The 23,326-nt window shown below is 36.7% G+C and overlaps 1 protein-coding gene across 1 annotated transcript in view; it reads right to left on the bottom strand.

The window, feature by feature from the left end:
- Window positions 1-23,326, bottom strand: part of csmd3b (CUB and Sushi multiple domains 3b) — a 434,915-nt gene that overhangs the window by 172,964 nt on the left and 238,625 nt on the right. The window contains 2 exon segments of the mRNA XM_028460951.1: window positions 564-651; window positions 7,325-7,402. Of these exon segments, the coding sequence (XP_028316752.1) occupies window positions 564-651; window positions 7,325-7,402 (166 nt within the window).

Here is a 23,326-nt window from a genome sequence, read left to right as displayed (position 1 = left end):
CAACTTACACCTTAGAGAAGGTGCTAATTATTATTTTGTGTGCATATTTAATATACTGTATATGTTATTTCGTGTGCACAAATTATTCTTTCCTGGCCACAAATAAAAAATATTTTGGACGGAAAATGCATTTGAATAATAAACAAACACATTTCAGCAGGCAGAAATTGTTTCCTGAACTATGAAAAATTCTGATGCTAAAAATAATGAGTAACAGACATTTCTCATAAACTAAAATTTAATTTGTATAATTATACAAATATGTGTCAATGAATTATGTCTCTTTTTACAGTGTAAATAGGTGTATATTATAAGAAGATTAATGTGTAGAATTAAAGTATAGTACTAGATATTATAACCATTTATTCTCTCTTTGCTTTGTTTGATTCATTATTATTATTATTATTATTATTATTTTCTCATTGTAGTAAATACACTGCTGTTGTGTTAAATATGATAAAAATTAAATCAAAATCACATCAAATTCAAAATTTTGTTTTAAATTAAGTTCCTTAATTGATGTCCTAAACAAATTGAAAACATAAATGAAATATTAATGGTACCTGAAGTCATTTCCATGGCGCCTTCCGTTCTCTGGCTCTCCAGGGTCGGGGCAGGAGTTTGACGCCTGTTTTACACCACCTTCATTCACTACACAGGGATGTGGACAAACAAAGAGGACCAGGACAGACATGTTAGACAGGACAAAAGATCTGGTGTTAAGACCAGTTGGTAATAATGGACTCACTTCATTGATTGATGCTTTTTTTTAAAAATTTGATTTAATTTTGAGAAAGTAACTATTAGCCATTTGTCAGCAAGTTTGATAGTAATATCAAAGCTATACTAAGCTAGGTTTCCTCTTATCGCGCTAACTTCCGGGATTTAATCAGTGTGTGCTGAACTGCGAAGCTGGCTAACGTCTTACAGAGCTAAATCACCATGGAAACTTAGGCTGAACGACTAACCTGGTCGAGACAATGTTTTGTTCTGGATAAGATCTGAGCGAGTACTAAAGTCCCGCCTCCTGACCAATCATTTCTCTTGGAAAATGATCTGCCCAATAAAAGGAGGATCATTGTGTGGATATAATGTGACACTGACAGGAGACTTCTCATCGGAAACTTATAGATTTTTATCTGATGGACTAATAAAGTAAAATAAGTAAAACAGGTCAGCTGATAAAGCCTGCGTGCATCAGGCGCTTCCAGACCGATACATTAATTAATTAATTCATTCATTCATGTATTCTGGAATGACGCAAAGAGCCTCAGTCCTATAGGATAATATAAAATAGAAATATATTCCACTTTATGATTTAGGCTGATCTGTATGAACGCAGCATCAGAGCCACGGACAAGGCAAAAGAGAAAGTGAAACTGATCAGATGTGTCTGTTTATTCTCCGTTTATAATCTCATTAATTTAATCATTAACACTCATCAATTCCTGCATTCGTCCCAGTGTTATTTTTGGTCTGAATTATGGATTTTAATTCTTCATATTTTAAAAGAAATATTCCTCAATTGTGACATAAGTTGTTCCATACAGTTCCTCCGTGATTGTGATTGGTCTGACGCTGTAGTCTCCACCTCTGTCACAACAGTGCGCACGTAGCCAGGCTGAAATAAAGATTCATAATACTACTTCTGTCTGACATGCAATGATTGGTTAGGTGAATCCAGGATATAATTATCTAGCTTCCTAGTATAGACCCTTATTGCTAGACTTCCCTGAAATGTAATGTAACGATCCTTTAGCAATTCGTTATCATTTAACGTAAATGTTTGATAAATAATTTCCAGCTCTCCACTTTGCCTTAAAGACCGTGTAAAGCAAATTCTGACATTTTCTTGAAAACACATTCAATGGGTCATAAATATATTCATTAAAAAATGTACAAAGCCATTCAACCATTTATAATTTCATTGTGGAGCTTGGCTTCGAAAACTGTATTTCCAATTTCTGTGTTCAGGATTTAAACTTCTGCGCCCTGCAGCGGGCGCAATTCGGCCCCGAGCCGAAAACAAACCACATATTTGGACTCAGGGGAATAAAACGCGTCTGCTGGTGCCACATTTTCCATGAAATTAGCAAGTTTACGCACCGCAATTTTGTTTTTCGCCTCTAGCGGGCTTAGTTTTGACTCTATCCAGGAGGGATGAAGATATTCGGACTCAGGTGGAGCAGACCTTTCCGCTGATATCTCGTTTGGCCCGATCCGAGCACGTTTGGAAGCACCATCACACTGCTCTTTCTCATAGACACAGTAAGGAGGCGGAGCCCTTCTAACTGACACGCCCCCAGCGTCTCAGAGCAGAGAGAAGTGCTTGTTTTTTTTTATGATTTTGAGACCTAATTTTATATACTTAGCGATATTTTTCATCTTTCAAATTTGGCTCAGTGGTCAATGACATGTTTCTGTGGTGTGACAAATGTATTTCTGCTTTACACGGACTTTAAGTTTCAGTGCTAACCGTTCACTTTAAAGACTGAAGCAAACATGGTCGACCTTACAGGGGTCGTACCTGTCGGCTAACACAGGCCGACAGGTATGACCTACACTCCAGACTCACTCCTGATCCTTTAAGAAACACCAGTGCTAATCCTGACAGTTACACTCCAATTATCACAGTACTAGAAGTCTGCAGACATGAATACACAAAGGTGCTTGTGTGACGTCTTTGTCCTAGTTTCTAATTACAGCACGCCAGCAGTTTTTCATGTAACTTTCCAAATTTTAGATTTAGTTTTGCGTTGTATTTATTTAATTCATTATTTTGTTGCAGTGTCTCACTGTCGGATTTTTTTCGTTGATCCACAAGCTCGTTTCAACATGTTTTACGAATGTACGCAACATTTGATAAAATTATCTTAAACCTGAACTGATTTAGATACATTTTCAATTAATGTTTTTTTTGTTGTAATAAATTGCATGAGTGAGGATTTACCATTATATTAAACTTAGTGAATGCAAAACATTTTTATTGCCTGTGTTTTCTCCATAAAACAAAAAAACACAGCCCTTAGCTTTAGGAGTTTGCTTAGGAAAAAAAACAACAACAAAAAAAGACTGATGACTTATGATTTCATATTTCAACTTGATTTCCAAGTGTCTCGAATACAATCAGGACTTTTGTTGTGAAATGCCAAAGGCGGAAGTTTGAGTTTTTGGGGTTGTTATTTTGAGCTCATACATATAAAAATGTTAATTTTTAGTTTTCAATTGTTTTTTTTGTTTTTTTAAATCCTTTTTTGAGGCTACTTCTTACAGTGGCCATCATTCCCTAATGCCCGGTGTCAGTTCAACAACACCAGAGGGAAAAGCTGTCTGAGTGAGCTTGTTTATTTCAGCTGCCCACCAAACAAAACAACCCATGGTGCATTTTGATATTCACTTGCGTGTTTTGCAATACAAATGAGTAGGGATGTAACGATTCACTCAACTCCCGATACGATTCGATTCACAATACTGGGTTCGCGATACGATTCTCTCCCAATTTTTTCATTTACAAAATGGGACTGTAGAAAATACTGTATTATTTTACTTTTATTTTTCATTGTCAAAAGAATTCCTTGATAAACTATTCAAAACAATGCAATTTAACTAAAAATAAATCTTGAATTAAATAAATAAAGGAATAATACAAATGAAAATTAAGCCTATTAATTTAAATTCTGGTTCTATAATAAACAATGCAAAACTGCATAATAGTTCTTAAAAGTGCAACTGAAAATGTATTTTGTGCCTTAACAATTGGACTTTAAAAAAAAAAAAAAAACCGTCATTGCACTGATTTATGTCATATTTGTTTGGACCAGCAGAGGGCGCTGGTAACCCAGTGGTCGGTTGGCATGCAGATATCTTGCAGTGAAGAAGAGATGCTATGCTAGCAGACAGAGCTAATAGAAAAACGTGACTTTTACAGAGATTCAAGTAATATTACAGATATTCTTTCGGTGCTAAAGGGGTAATGAATCATTTATTAACATATTTAAGAGTAGAAGGCGGCCAGAAAGAAAGTATTAGCAGACTCCGCCCGCCGCCAACACTTCTGGATAAAAAGTACTGCGATTCTATTTTCAGAAAATCGATATCAACCGTGATACCTATGAATCGATTTTTAACTGCCTTACGATTAATCGTTACATCCCTACAAATGAGAATAACTCATGTACTTCAGTGACCAAAAAAAAAAAAACAAAAACGAAAAAAAAAAAAATCCTTTTATTAATAGAGCAGTAAGCAGACAGCCGAGGGATGAGTTTCTGTTGATTAGGCTACTTATTTTATTACCATGACTAATTTTGTGTTTGATGTTTGGAAAGAGACTCCTTATAAAGATTCCATTTTTTTTTTTATCCTACAAACTGTTTAATAATTTCAATCATGTTTGTAATTTTTGTCAGCGGGATATCTTCACACATCATTGAACATAATAAATACCTAAAGTTGAAGCCTGGAAGTCGCCCATATTTTGAAAACATGGATAGCTGCTTGTCATTTCTCGTCAGATGTTGCTCAAATAAATAAATGAAGCACTAGTTTTGATTTTTCATCACAAATAAAGAAGAATATCATTAGCCGCTAGCAGCAGAAAACCTCCTCAAAGAAACCTTTCCACAATGGCAAACACGTACATAGATGTTGAGTTCATATCCACAAACCCAGCAGGTGGTTGGCATGTGTGCGTGTGTGTGTGTGTGTGTGTGTGTGTGTGCATCTTTGCACTGAATTACACTGACGTTACAGTAGACAGTTTGTTGCTTTGTTGGAGCAGCTAATTTGACCATCTGGACAATTACCAACAGCACAGGGGGTATTTACAGTATCAGGACTGTGTGCAAACAATTCAAACACAAACCCTGAATTCTTTTTTTTACACTGAAACATACACATACATGCACGATCACTAGTGCACATCTACAAACACATACTACATGTGCACACACAGCAGGCACACATGAGAAAAAAAACTAGAAAGGGTAAACCCGTCACAGTCGAGCAAGCAAGCAAGCATCCGGACCAATCGGAGCCAGACTAATTAACACACACATTCACATCTGTAGGAAACAACTTCATCCATGACGCTCCAACCTGTCAGGAAACCTGATGAATCCACAGTGCGCGATCTGATTATACCCATCCCTAGATCAGCTACTGTACGAGTAAAATCAGCAGACGTGCTAATATGTGTGCATTGATCAAATAATGTGAATTTTTAACAAAAGCTGATTTAATTGATTTTTGCTTTCTTCTGTGTCACACTGTGTGTGCATAGTTATTTTAATAACTATTTGCAGGTTTACAGAAAGATGCATATGTATGAGCATATGATCCGTTATGGATCGGGTGGACGGTTTGGAAATCTCTGGCAACTAAACAACCATCCGTCGCAGATGAATCCCAAAACGCAGTCAAAGTAAAGACTTAAAAACTTAAAATAATCAGGCAAAGTTAAAGCACTTTTTTTTTGTTGTTGATCAGATAAAGACAAAGCATCGTAAATCAATAATTTGAAAATGTTTTGCTCGAGAAAAAAAAAAGGTGTGAAAGGTTGAAATTGCCACTCCAGTATGTTTTGATCTCCACTGTAAACACTCGTTTTTTGACAATGTCAGAAAAGTTTTGCACATTGCATTGTGGGATGTGGAGTCCTGGAGACAGACGCATAGAAGTGTTTATACATATTATTTACGTGATTTCTCACATACCCACTTTAATACTGATGAACTTTTTAAACAGACAGACTTTTACTGTATCTTATGTTGTTTTTATGATGATTGTGTCAGTGTGGCTTGAATATTTGAAGAGTACTTGAATATTTGTGGGAGGGGCAAGTGCAACTTTGTAGTACTTTGTGCAATGCCATTGATTTGATTTGATTTGACTCAATTCAATTCAATTTTATTCTGTTTTATTCTTGTGTTTACCCCAAAAACTTGACCAATGTGACTGCCCAACACTATTTCTAATGTTTTCACAGACTGAAACTAGCGGCAATACCATGACGGATGTTTATTTTGAGACTCACACAAAAAGATCCAAATACAAACAATCTTGAACAAAAGTAGAAGAAAAATGGTGTCAACTGATTCATTAAGATTAAGAAAAAAAACACTTCCCTGCATTCCTCTACAGGGTTCCACATCCCACAATGCAATGTGCAAAACTTTTCCAACAATGTCAATAAACAATGTTTACAGTTGAGATCAAAACAAACTCTCGAGCTGCAATTTCATCCTTTTTACATGTTTTTCCAAACAAATGATCTTTGATGTATTGATCTACGAGGCCTACGCTATAACTTTATTTGATATATTTTTTCTTTTATTGTCTCCAGCAGTTTTAAAGTGAATAATGATGAATGGAAAAACGCGTTCAAAGCTTGGGTTTTGAAATAAATGAGCTGCTTTCAATTGAGGCTCAACATTGTGTCAGGTTTTAATAAGCTTTCAAGGGAACTTCATCAAAATGCGTTTATACATCAAATGGAAAAGAACACCATTAAAAATAACCTGGCATTTAGATTTAGGTTGATTTTGAAGTGAGCTTGCTTTATTGTTATCAGGGGGCACATGTTTACTTATCAAGGATGCTTATGGTACATCATTTAAACTAACAAGCTCCCGGTGGCATTCAAGTTCGTCGTCGACTGTTAAAAGTTACATATTACCATGCTCTGATGGAAATAATGACCAAAGTATATAAAATATATTCCTCTAAAAAATAAGCTACAGTCTATGTGATTGAAAAAATATCATTTTTCTCAAGTATATGGATGCATTAACCTCCATGACCCACAGAAATGTAATTACGAATCCAAGAAGAAGAAAAAAAGGAGGAGAGAGGGAGAAGGAGATGTATAGAAGAAGAGGCAGGAGTGGGTGGCAAACCATATCACGTTAGCTGAATCACATTCCCCTATAAAGCCTAAAGCAAAGCAAAACCAACTGTGATTAAGCTTAGCGGAGCAGACCATGATTAAATATAAGAAAGCGAGACACCATGACCAAAACACATGCATGCACAACAGAAACACAAGCAGAGAGCAAAACAGATGCACTCACGCAGGCCGTTTCAACACATTTGTGCGTCACTTTCATCCAAATCTGTTTCTCTTTTTTGTATCTCGACATGAAATTTTAACAGGTTTAGTTGAAGCTATTTTTTTTTTTTTGTAACCGGACACACAAAAGTGTTGACTGTCAAATCTTTTTTAGGAAAACAGAGTCCTCCAAAAAAGAATAAAAAAATATCATTCCAAGCAAAACAATCACATGTAAGTCCATTAGCCAAAAAGTACATTAAAATGCAAACTCACATATTGAAAACTTGTTGGTGGAGTCTTTGCCAGGGAATAATTTAACGCCCCGTGATTTAAAATCTACTGATCGCTTCACTGCAGAGGAGAACAAAATACAGGAAAGAAAAACCAGAGAACAGATCAGATAAAGGGAATAAAAATAGTTCTAGCAGAAAATGTTTTAATTGAAATGGCAAAGTCCTCTCCCTCACAGTGCTGAGGAAGAGAGGAGAGCGCAGCGGAAACAAAACCTACAAAGCCAAAGTAAATCTTAAAGAGAGAGTGAGGGAGAGGAAGGCAAACATAGGTAGGAAGACAAAGGTAGTAACAAAAAGAAGCAAAAAACGATTGAAACAACGGTAACGATAAGATTTTTTTCGTTAATGGGAGACTTAATCGCTCTCCGTATCTCTGTCACTCAGACATCAGCTGTTTCACTGAAAGCTGCGTCGCATTTGGAACAAAAGCTGGTAAAGTAAACGGCAGCTTTAATTGGGAACACAATGATGCAGCTTTGTAATCAAGGCATTCAGATAATGGCGTGTTTTCACAGGGATGACCGTTTCATCAGGGGAGGGGAGATGGACAAAGACCAACAGACTGATGGAAACCCCTTTTGCTCCAAGCTTTTGTTTTCTAACAGTTACATTATTTTTTTTACAAGGTGAGCAATGCTGTGTCTCTGTGGTTATAAAAGGTTATAAAAGACTGCTGCTCATGGAAGTGAGTGGGAGGGTGCTGGGTTTGAATCCCTAGACTGCAAACATGAAAAGAACCTCAACGCTCCTCAGTTCATCAGGTTAATCTAAATTTGACTCTGTGAGTGGATGTTTTCTATTAAACACTTTTTTTTTTGTAATGACACATTATCAACATAAATGTTGTGAAGGTTTGGATGAATGAGGTGTAGGGTTGCTGGTCAGATGTGGACACAGGGTTTGCAACCTGCAAAAACCAGAAAGCCAAAACAACCCCCGGACACCAGGGGTGGAGCAGCGATTTTAAAAGTGAGGGTGTTCTAAGGGTAGTTCAACTGTCAACTTAATAAATACATTTACTAAAACCATGATAAAGCTGTTATTAAGTGAGGGATACTCAACATGTGGCTCTTCATGTCTTAATCTGAGTTATTTCCCCAAAAACCTTAAAAGGGGGAACCTTTTTAACCCTTTTCTTTGGCCATTTTGCCACTTCCTTTGTCCCATTTTTGCCCCTTTTCCAAAAAATGTAGCTTTCTTTTGCCAATAAATATCCCTTTCTCCTCATTTTTGTCTATTTTTGCAAGTTCTTTTTGACACATCAAATTTTTGTCGATTCTTTAACCATTTTTTTTTTGCCACTTTTCATCCAAATAAGCTATCTTTTTCCCAATAAATAAAACTTGTTTCCTTTTTTCCTTTTTTTGTTCAACATTTTCGCCCTTTTTCACTATTGTTTGCCACATTTTGCTGATGTAAGCTACCTTTTTGCCATCACAAAGCACCCGTTTACTTTTTAGTCACTTTTCACTTATTTCTTGCCACTTTTGGATCATATCTTGCCACCTGTCACTCATTTTTTTGTCACTTTACTTACACTTTACTCATTGCTGTTAATTCTTTGTTTACCTCCTTGGAACGGCGGCTTCGTCAAATGGTTGGCTGTGATTGGCTTTATCACCAATCAATCAATGTAATCCCTCTGTAAAATTAGCCACCAGGACTGATATTTCCTTGTCAGCTCTGGTCAGACTGTCCTAAACAGGCCAGATACCATCGTACACTGACAGCATCCACCAAGCTCTGCCTGAGGATGCTTCGCTATGTTTTGACTACCACTATCAGCAACATACATAACCCTAAGAGATCTGAACAACAGCAGATTAACTGAGGCACACACACTGAAAGCCTGTTTACCTCTGAATCCCAGACCGGAATGTTCCCCAAAACCCTTTGACCAAATAAACCCGTGTCCGCATCTGACCAGCAACCCTAAAGCTTGACTCCGTCTCATTCATCCAAACCGCCACAACAACAACAAACACAGTATCAACATAAATGATAACACAAACATATCTTGTCCTGAATTGCAAAATACGGTGACAAATCACTGTAATGAATGTCTGACAGACGCCGCCTTTATAATGACATGACTAATCCACTGAATAGTGACGAATGGTGGCTGAGTTAATGTGCTACTATTCCCCCTGATGTTAAACAGCGACTACATATATGCACATACATCAGTGATGAATGGATTCAGCATGTTTAATGACTTCCTGGGTATTTTGCATAGTGTTGGGAAGTACCAACACCGACATACATGTTCAAGATACTCCACTTACCATGTTGACGTTTACCAAATTGATTAAAAGGCTAACAATTCATCTAAGCTAAAGCGCTTCCACTTACCAGCAGCATGCTAATCTAACACAATCCATCTGCTAAAGGGTATGTTTGGAGAAAAACACGTAACGAAACCCTCTAAAGCTCCATTTGAATGACAAATATAAATCTGTGACACACTAGAACAAAGTAAATGCAACCTGACACCAAAAGACAATAAAACTAATGTAGTGTTGGTTGGTAATTTGCCTCATAGTATTAAATTGGGTCTTAAATTTTAACAAATCTACACAAAGTAAATGTATAAAACTGAATCATTAGCTGGTATTTTACAAATAAATTCTATTTGTGTGTTTCATGGGGAGAAAGGCATTATTTTAAGTAGGTAAAAAAAATGATTGTTTTCTTTGATACCAAGTAGAAACTGGATTTCTCTGCATTACTTTTCATTAAAAATAAAATGGAAATTAATTTATTAATAATTAAATTTTAATGCAACTCTGTTCAATAACCATTTCAAGGTAAATTATGCACCACCTAACTTTAAAATCACATTTGCTATGCTACGAAAACTTGAAACCCCTAAGGATTGTATAATCTGAAGGATTTTCTCCGAGCAGGCGATGGTTTGTGCACAGTTTAAACCATAAAAAAGAGAAACGTCGCTTCACCTACACAAGAAATGAAAGTTACCATTACTGACACTGCAGTCACCTCCATTCAGGAGGAAAGAAGTTTGATATCTCATATACGCAAACATTCATTATGTGATTGTAAGAATAAGTGTCTACTTTTCATTGGAATGATGTGATTCACGCTGCACTTGGCTGCTACAAAGGCTTGAGAATTGCTTGTGAAAATATTTTCACATCTGTGCACCCACTAAGAAAGGGAGCTATGGTTCCATCATTATTATTATTATTATTATTATTATTATTATACTACCTTGAAATTGTACTCAAGTAAAAAGTAGCTCAATTAAATAGTACTCCAAGTTACCCCCCCACCCCTTTTTTTTTTTTTTTTTTGGTTAATAAACATTGCCATGGTTCCCTTGCATATAGTAAACGTCTCATGTATAAACCTAAAAAGGAAGAACTCTTGCACAATTGGAACTTAATTTAGTTTCCACAAAGGCATCTATATAAAATAAAAGGTTTGTCAGAATGTACAATTATTTTAAAAATAAAATAACACCAATAAATTAAATTAAAAATAAATAAATAAATTATATATATATATATATATATATATATATATATATATATATATATATATATATATATCCATCCATCCATCCATTTTCAGACACACATATTCATGTTTGACAGGGTCGCGGGGGTTTGCCGGTGCCAATCTCCAGCTCTCATTGGGCGCTGAGCGGGGGTACACCCTGGACAGGGCGCCAGTCCATTACAGGGCATATACTGTATGTATATATATATATATATATATATATATATATATGTCAGGCTTTAAGTATAGCTACATTTATGAACTCTAAAACAGAAAATAACCAGAACTCAATGCTGTTTTGGGGCCATGCATTACGTTTAATCTGATTGGTCGGCTATGATGTGATGCATTTGATTGTTGTCTGGTCATTTCATTAAAACAAAAAATAATAATTTACTCAGTAATGGTTGGGTGTGGAAAAGTAATAAATGACTTTACTTCTTTTAAAACGTACTTAAGTACAAGTAAAATGAGTGATTTAGAAATATACTCAAAAAAAAGTACAAGTACCCATAAAAACAACTCAGTTACAGCAACGTGAGTACCTGTCATCTGCTATTGTCACCTCTGCCACTATGTGACAGTCCAATCAGACAACATGGGCTGAAATAGTTACAACTCATATACTGTATATTTGGGTTTGTTGCCACAAACTCAGATTTAACTGAACATTTTTCTCCTGCTTTACGTTTCTTTGACCGTTACTCATTGGTTCTATATGTATTATCTGTGACCACACCCATTACCTGATTGATCCTGGTTTACCTCATCGATCGAGCCTGCTTTGTCTAAGTGCAGCGTTGTGTGCACTGTAGTCTGATTCTGTCATGTCTATATTCTGATAGTCTGACCTACTGTTAGCAATATTTCTCTTGATCTCTCACTTCCTACTGTGCAGCATATTTTTGGACTCTTTTTTCCTTAAACTGAACATGGATCCTGCCATCCTCCATCTGTCCCCTCGCCCTGTCCGACGCATTTACGGTTTCTAGCCCCCTAATATGCGTCATTAAACATTTTTTCTGTGCATCAGAGGTAAACATGCACACGTTAAAATTCTAACCTTCCAGCAGCAGTTTACAGCAAACAGCAGATGGAAGCGCAGATGCATTTAAGTAACCATATTCATGAACTCAAATATTAGATGTTGGGGGGGGGAAAGCAATAGCAACAAAAAACAAACAAGCTTGAAGTGTAGATACAGTTAGAAATATCATATCTGGATAAACAGCATTAATAAAACACAAACACACACACACACACACAGCAGCATATTTGAAAAGAACATTGCCTCTCCGGTTTCTGTGTATAGACTTGTTGGTTTTTAATATTCTCTGATATTACAATGCACGCAGCAGTTTTGAAGCAGCAGCCCCGCTACCCAAGGCAAAATCTGGATTAATGACTCATAATGGCGTTTTACACTCCAAACCAACTGTACTTTACATTACCTTTTCACAATTGTGGCATGAGGAGGAGATTCTGACTGAACCATTTTGAGCAATATTTCCCCATCTGTTGTGTAAAATTCTCCTGGGAAGCTAAATGTTTACTTGTGTTTATAGCAACACATGAGGCTTTTGTTTTACAAATACACTCACAAAATGTAAAGACAGCATTGCATTATGTGAAACTGATTTGATGCAGCACTGTTGACAGTAAAAATAAGAAGTAAAGATAGTTGAAAGAAAAGCAGACACTGCAAATGATGGATGACGTTTATGTAGACGTGCTTTTTAGATAGAAACATTTGCATTGTGTCCTATGTCACAATTACTTAGATTGAGGTTGTGGAAAATTAATTTTTTTCTTCTCTTCTTTCGTTATTTGTTTAACATTTATTCTTTTTATTCGTACATAAATGAAGAACTTCTGATTCTGATAAGGAGTGTTTGAGCGTCCATTTTCCTGCAGCAAAGTCACAGGAGTTACGCGGCGCCTGCCCAAATGAAGTTGCTAATTTGTTAGTTGTGGTACAGGGATGAGTTGCATTTCTTCACTGTATGTTTTCAAGCTCAGTTGTGCTTTCAAACTAAACATTTGATGTTTTTAATCATGTTAAAACTATAAAAGCAATTTATTGTTCTTCAACAACATATGCAAAACGATGAATCCGTATCTTAGATTGAGACTGCAACTAGATAAACCTTTGCTGCAATGTTTCCTGCACCACACAGATCTGTTTACAAAAAAAAAAATATATATATTTTGATGTGGTAACAAAAAAGTAACATCAAACTAAAATGTAAGCCAGCTTTACTTTACTAGGATCGTAAGCCCCCACAATATAACAAAAGATGATGAAGGGATTGTTTATAGGTTTACGTGCTGATATGAGCCCCTTAAGGCGAGGAAGTGTCTCTTTACTCATTGTGACTAATAGTTCTTAGGATATGACGGAGAAAAAAGGTTTCTGCATTATATGTACAGAACGAACTACATGTTCCATAAGTGCAAATATTGTTCCTATTCCGTGGCAGTAATTATCTTCAACACCAAGCGCTACGAGAGAGCTGCTCTTGATCACGAAGGGTTTTTGAGCCATTATTAGAGTCATATCCAATGTAGCATGCAGCCGACAAAATCCAATATGTCGGTATCCCCGAGGGGTCAACCGTCTCACGACTCCAGCTGAATAATATCTCCGAACCAGTGGTTGACTGGCGTTCCTTTTGTGCCAGGGGACTTATTTTGTTGCCATGGCACCGGCTCACTGATAATGTCGTCAGTTGTTTATTAGGGACCAATCACAAGCCTGCAGACGGAGGAAAACTCATGAATTTGTGATGAAGAGAGATGATGGAGGGGTGTGATTGGTAGGTTCCGCCTCGAGGAAGGAAACAGATTGTTCACACCTGCCACGCACACACACACACATACATGTACACACACACACACACACACACTGAGACACACGCACGTGTTTGGAACAAAGCAAACACTGTTCCTGATGTCAAATCAACAGAGTTTAAAGGGTATAAGTGATCCAACTGGGACCACAGGAAAATAAATAAATAAAACAATGTATTTAAAATGCACTTTTGATTAAGAATACGTCTTAAAAAAATGCTACAGGTTAAAAAAAAGGTGTGAAGTTAAAGTAATTGACATTGCAATCATTTGTAATGGTATACTATAAGGTAGACACGGGCATGTGGCAGCCCGGGGGCCACATGTGGCCCTCAGTCTCATTTTTTGCGGCCACCAATGCAAATCCCCAAAACTTGTATTTCAAGAAGTAGGAAGGAATATGAAGACCAACATAATACATAAAATAGTTCCCAAAACAGACAAATCAGCAGCAAAATGCGCAAATTGCACACGGACGTAAAATGACAACAAAGACATACATAACAACCACCTAAACAAACAAAATAACACCTTACACAATCGCTCCAAAGACACAAATGCTTAACAAAGTTGCACAAAATGACAAGAAAATACAGAAAAAAACAACAAAAATACATAAGGTTTCTCCAAAAATGCACAAAATGCAGAATAAGACAGAAAAAACATGCAATATTACAACAAGAACACACAAACTGACTAAAAACTGACAAAACACCTAAACCACAGACAAAGACAAAAAAAAAAAAAAAAAAAAAAGACAAAACCCTTTCCCTACGCCTGTATTAATGGTCTGATTGGTCAATTTTCTAAATGCTGACATGACTGGTAATCATACGGCCCTCGGATCAGATATAATCACATTTTCAGTTCTCTAACTGAATTTTATGCTTTATTCCAGGCTGTGTTGGTAAAATAAGTGAAAACAAAACAAAAAATAAGAAAATAAAAACTCTAAGAAATGCCTTTATTGTCTTTGAACAATAAACTGAAAAGTTGCAGCATAGACTCAAAGGATGCATGAGCCCCTGAAGGGAGATGCAGTCAGGGGAAACTGAGACTTTCATGTCATCTGTCACATTTCAAAATAAAAATAATAATGATGTCATTTGCCTACTCAAGTGTGCAAGTCATTTTTTTTTTTTTTTTAGCAAAGCAATTTGCCTATTTCATGGTAAAAATGGTGACATGATAGGAGGAAAGTTTCAACTCATACCACAGACTGAAATATGGAGCATTTCATCTTCCTACCTGTAGGGGCAGTGTTATGCAAATTCGTTTGCATTCATACAAGAGTCCTTTTTTGCGCACCTGCAGTTACGCGCTTCTCTCCTACGCGCATTCTTTTTTCAGACTGCGGACACGCCCACCACGCGTAAGGAGCCAAAAAGCACGTATGTGTGAATGAGGGCGGGCTGAAGGAAAGGAGGCGGTGATGTTATTTTTTTGGGCTGTCAAGAAATCACAGAACATGGAGTTTTCCCAACCCTTATAAATGTCATTGAAATCCGTGAAAATGATAAACGTTCACTTTTAATTTGAAACGCCTTCTTTGATAAACAATGTAACAGGTTGATTTGATCAGATTTCTGCCGTGTGACTTAGTCACAGTTAAAATCTCTTTCCTTGATCATCATCATCATCATCATCGCTGTAAAGCGTGATCGAGTTAGATGCACTGGAGATATGAGGAAGTAACGCGGCCGCAGAGCGTCCTGCTTTAATACAGAGGGATGTTTGCAGTGAAACAGAACTATTGGCTTCCATAAAGCGACCTGAGTTGAGCCTCATTAGAATATGTGTGGGAACAGTTTGTGGTCCATCCTCATCCACATATGACAGCTTGTTTCACTCTGCAGTGGATCAAACTGTGACTTTACGTTGGACATAGTAGTTGAATCACTGTGACCAACGTGGACAGAAGTCTGCGTCTGTCAGCGTTTTAATTAATCATGCAGCAGCAGCTGAGTGATCACAGCTGCTGCTGCGCAACACACAAGTCTGTGTGGCTTCAAATGTAACTAAGTCCATATTTCTAGTGCAATATAATGTTTCACCTTATCGTGGCGCCGCACTTATTCCAGGCTTTTTGGACTTATGCACATACCATGTGCATTGGTCAAAAAATCTGCGCAGCGGCGCTGTTTTTCGCTGAGCGCTATTCTCCCCCTGTACTGAAGTCAGTCGCTGTGCGCCTTCATCGCAGTTACACACTGTGGGTGGAGCAGCCCTGAAATGTCGGCGTTCCCTTTTAAATCTGGCTTTATGCGCATTCCTTTTTCTCTTACGCGCTTCTAACCCTGGGATAAGTACAGCGCCCCGATAAGCTGAAACATTGTATTGCGCTAGAAGTGTGGACTTAATTACATTTTAAGCCACACACACTCATAATATTGCAGAAGAAACTCCCGGAAAGAATCAATCCAAAGCGACATTGACACGCTGTCACGGGGGTGGGGGGAGTCACACAAACACGCCAAAGGAATGACTATCAGCATTTCTAATATGTTCACATTGACCAGTTCTAGACGTGAGAAAATGTGTTACATTATATTTTACCCGTGCGTTACGAAGCTTATCAGCTGTGTGTGCGTGCGTGTGCGTATTTTAACACTGTGTACAACGTAATGCTACAGTTTGCTCACACTACAAGAGTAAATAACAAGTGAAACATTAATGACTGATGATGATGACGATGACGACGACGACGACGATGATGAAGTGCTGATCAAGGAGAGAGATTTTAACTGTGACTCGGGCAGAATGCGGCCGATTCTCACAGTGGAATAATCTGATCAATAATTTGATCAAGTCAACCTGTTACATTGTTTATCAATGAAGGCGTTTCAAATTAAAAGTAAACTATATAATTTTTACAGATTTCAATGATATTTACAAGTGTTGGGAAAACTCCATGTTCGGTGATTTCTAGACAGCCCAAAATTAATGACATCACCACCTTTTTTCCTTCAGCCCGCCTTCATTCACACTACGTGCTTTCTGGCTACTTATGCGTGGTGGGTGTGTCAGGAGCCTGGACCGGAGAATACGCGGAGGAGAGAAGCGCGTAACTGCAGGCGCACAAAAAAAGCACTTAAATCCAGGTGGGAGAATAGATTATTATAGATATAGTTTAAGATGGATGTGCCTGTAAAAGCACTATCCCAATACTTGTTGCAATGTTACCTTCCCTGCCACTGACTTTAACACACATCACTGACAGCATTGTGTAATATTTATACCACAACACAACATTAACCCTATTATCCTCAAATATTACAAACACATTTCACCCATGGGGTAAATCTCCTTTTTTGGTCAAAATGACCCCAAAGGCATTCAGCACATTGAAAAAACATCATAATTATAATTTTATGCTTGTACCCATCAAATTAGAAAAAGAACTGAAATATGAAGCCAAAAAAAGTTGAATGGGGTCAAATTGACCTCAAGGATAATAGGAAGGTTTAGAAATTCTTCAAAGACTGTGAATTTATCATCTGTGTTCATGTTTTTAAACATTACAAAACAAAACTAAACTGTGAACAAATAATCTGAGCTTTTTGCATAAATTATTTTATGAGAGTTACATTTGCATTTGTGTTCCACTCGACATTTTGTTTTGTCAGGCACACTGAAAAGACAGTAACAGGTTTTTAGTGGCGTCACAAAAATACAATCAAATAACTAGTGACATTTTCATTATGCAGATGCCAGGAGAGTGAAAGGCTCTGTAAACTTTTTTTTAAATTGAAGACATAAAATGCATATTGATTTGGGGAGCTACTGAGAATTTAAACACTTTGACCACCAAAGGTCAAAGAAGCACTCAGGCCTGCCTTTACTTCAATTGTTTAGAGGCAGAATTTAGTTTCCCTTCACCTTTCATAGATTGGTTAAATTACAGTTTAATAAAACGCACTAAGAAATCAGACCTTTTTCTGCAGACGTGGAAACAGATGGGACCTCACAGAAATTGCGCAATCAAAACTGCAGAGTCTGCATTCCTGCTTTAATGGATAAGAGCATGGATCCATACTATTCTTTTTTTTTTTTTTTTTTTTTTTGTTTTTTTTTAAATCAGAGGTTCAGCCTGGTGCTGTGATGTGTGGGGGCGACTTTTCCACAACGCAACCTACGATCAGTAATGTTGCTGACGTAATCCGTCCCTTTATGACCACATCATACCCATCTTCTCCTGCTGGTAATATTTATTAGGAATCAAAAAGGACTTCAACCCAACCCTTTGATCATTACTGCCCATCGCGGTCACCACATCTCAATGGTGTTGGAATATTTACATCGTCATCACTGTGCAGAACCACTTAGCAAAAACTGCATGAAGTCACTTTTTGTTGAATTAATGCCACAGACACTCAAGGCTTGCAAAGCATGAGCAAGCAGTGCCTATTAAACCGCCCAGTGAGTGTATCGGCTCAGTATGTTAGCAGTGATTAGTAGGTTTTCAGTCTCCACCAAAACGTACACAAATACTCTTAAAAAGGCACGAATGCACATATTAATAATTAATATAAATAGGTTCCCAAACTTCCTAAAACTCTAATAATGAGTAATTTAATATCATTTATTATAAAGGCAGAATAATTTCCGATCTGGACCTTTGTGTGTGGAGCTTGTATGTTCTCCCATTGCTTAGTTATAGTAGGGAGGTTCAAGGCTCAAACATACTCGGGCAGACACCCGCAAAACGGAGTCCCCCGTCCAATTAAATGCAAGCTCAGTTTTTACCACGATGGACAAGAGCTTAGAGGAGAGACAGGCAGACGACCTACGACAGTAGCGACACCTTTAAAACATGTCCCAGGAGTACAAGCACTACAGAGAACCGCTAAGAATCATGGGTGCCAAGTATGTAAGCTCTCGTTTGTGCGCAGAGCCTTAAGCCAAACTCATGATGCAAATGTCCCCTTTGGTACAGAGGTATCTTAGTGTCATAGAAATAAATTTACCCTGTGACACAAGGGAGATCACACTTAATATATTGGGAATAGTTGCGTTTCAAAAATGGCCACCAATTTGCTGGAAATACTCTCAAGCCTATCTTTGCTTTTGTTATAGCTATAATTACAAATTTGGTGTCAACATTTCCATTTTGGGGGTCAAGGAATCCAATGCAATAGGTTTTAGGTTGAAAAAACGAAAAAGTTTTCCTCTTACTATGACAAAGTAAGGGTAAATATGCACGTTTTACATCAAAATTGAGGAATACTGTTGGTTTTTTAAACTTGAAAACAATTTTAATGGATTCCTTGACCATAAAAATGTATACTTTGACACCAAATTTGTCATTATAGCTATAATGGAAGCAGAGATATAGGCTTCTCATGTATGGCCGGTGGCTATTTTTTGTGTATTTTAGGCACAAAGTATGTTCGCACTTGGATCTTAGGATACATTTATTTGTATGGCCCTAAGGTACTTCAATACCAAAGGGAATCTTTACATCACGACTTGATGTCATAAGTCACTAAACCTCCCTATTATTAGGTTTACACTGGGTACTAAGGTTTACTCCTCAATCAAATATAGTAATATTTACCCAACTACACAATCCATCAGTCTTAATAACTCATTAGTTGTAATTTTGTTGATATCCATGAACATTTACTGTGAAGTAAGAAATATATAATAAACAATACAACCAATCGATGTTGGCCAAGCTGCAAAAAGCTAAACGAAATCAAAAAAAGCTGTCTGGAGGCCTATTGTAATTTGGTAAAGGGACATATTTTTAAAAAATGGTGATGAAACATCTGCACTGGTCTTTTACTTTATGCTTAAAAAATAAAATGAAATAGAATAAATCAGTTGTGAGATTCCCTCTTTCAGCTGGTTATGAATCAGAAGAGGCTCAATCGATAAAAGAAAAATGGTTGCCTTGAATGGAAATTACAATATGTCTATGGATTTTTTTTTTTTTTTTACACCCATTACACAGTAAACCTTAAAAAACAGGGTTCTGATATGAATAATTTGTTGTGGCTTTGCACATAAAGTCCCCCGGGCGATGGCACTGATGCTGTGTTCCTCCATGAAACACACAGAGCTAATGTATACATGAGAACTATTAATCTACAATTTTAGGTTAAGTCCTCTGACTCTAGCGTCACCCCACAGGCAGGTTAATAATTTTAATGTGTAGCAAGATATGCAAATGTGAATCAACTTTGAGAGACATAAAAGCATAGCCAGGTCTCATCCAGGTCTGCTACTTTCCTGTTTTACTCACCCTTTTGTTTTCTTTTCAAATCCACTTAAGGCTTTAAGTGATAGAGATTCAGGTAAAGTTCATTTAGAGCTTTTAATTAGCATTCCTCCTCTTAAACTGTTTGCTTCTCACTTTGAAGTGCTGCCATGGACTCCTCCATTCCTGCTTTCTCTAATGTTATTGTTCATTAATAAGAGTCAGACATTATTTCTCTCGGTGTTGGGATTAAAGTCTGTAAAGGAAATGGAGTCGCTGGCATCGGTACAGCTGCTTGGACGGCTTCCTGACTAATCCACTGTGGTTGACTGCCGACGATGGTAACACAATCCGACTAACGGCCCATGGTTGACTTTGACATTCAGTCAACTAACAGTTGATTAATGACAGACTGTGGGAATCTAACTAATTTCTAATGAGTGGTGGTGAGTGCTGCGGTTGGTTTTCGTAGCTTCCAGGAAGAACTCAGGCCAGCGAGTTTGAAATCTGCCAGAATGGCTGTGAACTTTTTTTTTTTTTAATGTTCTTGTTGGGATTGGGCAAAAACGTAAGTGTAATAAAAATGTGACAGAAACGCATGCTGATTGATGATTGAGACACGAGTGAGAATTCAACAAAGTCAAATAGTGCAAACCGAATGAAAAATAAAAAAGTGCCTTCAGGCACTTTGCCTTTTGCAATTTTCTCACTGTGTTTAAAAGTGAAAATACAATAAATAAAAAAATCAAAATATGAATGCCCTGGGATAAAATGTAAACTTAAGCATCCCATATGCATAATGAAATGCTTGGTCAACATTTTGACGTATACGCAAATAAAGATCCCAATGCAACATTAAAACATGCATGATAAGGTTTTTTTGTGCACTGGATTTTGCATTTCATTAATTCTTTTCACCAATGAGAAGTATGGTTTTACTCAACATATCGCTGCTTAAATTAGTCATAGGTTAAAGACAAAGTGCCTTATATGTGTGCTTTAAAAAAATTAACAAACATATTAACGATGTACAGTATATGCTGACGTCAAATGGTCAATGCTGAGAGCACCAGAGAAATGTTGTTTGTTACAAACAACCTTTACCTTAGTCTGTATATCAAAGTAAAAGGCCTTTTCATGTGTACATGAATATGAAACTTCTACTACTACCTGCTATCTGACATATGAATACTAATAGTTTCAACATGAGAACAGAAATGAGGAATAATTCTCACTTAGTCAGTGTAAGATGCTTCAGGGGTGAATAAGGAAAGAAAAACTTTCAGGGTACTAAAAGTTACTTAGTGATGTACTGAGTCCTACAGCCAAATTAAAGATTTTAATGATCCAGACATATACATTAGAGCACTGATAACCATCTTACTGAAAAGCTGTTTATGCAGGTTGCAGTGAATCACACCTGCAATTAGGAGTGTGACGATATCTCGATATGGCGATTATCGATAATCTCGCGCAAAGTATAGTTTTTTTTTTTTTTTTTTTTTGATTTAAGATTTGTTTTATTATTTTCAAAACCTTTTCTACTTTTTCACTAAAATGTGCAGGTAGGTCTTCACTGAAATTTTGTCACTGTTTGTTGAAGGAACCAATATATTGTTTACTGGAATATTGCACTATAATGGTGTCACTGGTAAGAAAGACCCTATTTTATGTTTACAGAAAGCAATATTGGAGATACTCATTTGTTTACATGGGAATGTTGACACTTATTTACAGAAATATTGCAGTAAAATAGTGTCACTGTTCATAGGACACTTTTTCAATTTATTGTCTTTCAGAGATATAAAATAAAAATTTTATTTTTTCACTTGAGCTATTTTTTTTCTTGTTATGTCACAGATTATCGTAGATTGTTTTCTAAGGAATATATCGATAATCGCAGTATCGTCATTTTGTGAGATAATCGCTATCGTGAGCTTTGTATCGTATCGTATCATGAGGTACGCAGAGGTTCCCACCCCTACCAGCAACATAGTGCTAATGGAATGGATCAAAACTTTTGAAAATCATAGAAGTTATCACTACATTTTTAACACAAATGGAACATGGGACACTTATTTTTAAGTGCCTAATTAATATTTTTTATTGAAAAAAAAAAAACCTTTGTGTGAAGTAAATATAATAGTTACAAGTAGGGGTGGAACGACAGATAGAATTCACGATACAATACCATACAATATTTTGGCAAAAAATTGCGGTTGTTTTGTTTGACTTTAACATTCTTACACTGGGTATGAACTTTTGGAATATTTAAAAAAATCTACAATAAATAGGACAGCAAATAAATGCACAAACATAAACTGACTATCCATTATCATAGGGACATTATCTAAAAAAAATATATTCATCTGTGCATGAACTTTACAAAGAAAGTTTAAAAAAACTATTCTTTTTCAAGAAAAATAGTAGGAGTGGTGGCGTAACCTGGGTCAACACTGTGGGGTATTGAGCAAGTCCCTTAACCCTAACTGCTCATGTTGTACGCGTCGCTTTGGATAAAAACATCTACTAAATTAAATTGTAGTATATGAGCAATAGAGACCTTTGGGCATTTTCTTTATCACCAGCAGTTAAAAAGACACCAATCGATAGCTTTTGTGACATTTTAATATCTTGTCACACGATATATTGTCCCACCTTTGGTTATACAATAACTTAAGTATCAGTACAACGTTTACCATGCTGGCTCATTCTCCTTCAATTTCACTGGTTCAAGTTATTATGAAACAAGGACAGTAAAACTGACGGGGATAAAAGTACACTGCATAAAAGGTAAATTCACTGTGAAATTGTTAACTCGTGTCTTTTTAGTGCAAGTCTAGGTTTATGGGCCAAGCTGATATAGAGGTTTGGTGCTTCCAGTCCAACATCAAGTGTTTATAGTCTATTCAATGACAGGGACTGCGGTAATCAGAAAACTTTTATTATTGTGATGAGACCCTGACATCTGTCTTTTATAAATGAAGGGTTTTCTCGTTTATAAATTTGCCTAATGTCTTATTATCCTTAGTGCGTGTAAGTAGATCAGTAGATCTGTTTCAGATAGAGACAAAAAACTGAGCTATTCTTATGGTAGTAGTTGAAGTAGAGCTATACTTGCAGCAGAAATCCATGCAAATCTTCCAAGAAATCTCGACACAAGAACCCTTGCCATTGCTTGAAAAGATACATACTGTACATCCAACGTAGATTATGTAAAAGAAAGTACAACAGTCCAATACCTTCTGATCTCCCATAATATAACAATAACTGCAGTGTTCATTTAAGTTTCCTTAACTTAAGTCGCCACAATTGTTCATATTTCATCCATTCTGTGGAAAACAAATGTGTAATGAATGCAAATGTGTGAGTTCTTAAAGCAGAAGGTGTTTTTTCATTTTAACGAAT

Source organism: Gouania willdenowi, chromosome 11 (genome assembly GCF_900634775.1).
Source record: "Gouania willdenowi chromosome 11, fGouWil2.1, whole genome shotgun sequence".
Lineage (NCBI taxonomy): Eukaryota > Metazoa > Chordata > Actinopteri > Blenniiformes > Gobiesocidae > Gouania > Gouania willdenowi.
This window is presented reverse-complemented; position numbering and strand designations above follow the sequence as displayed.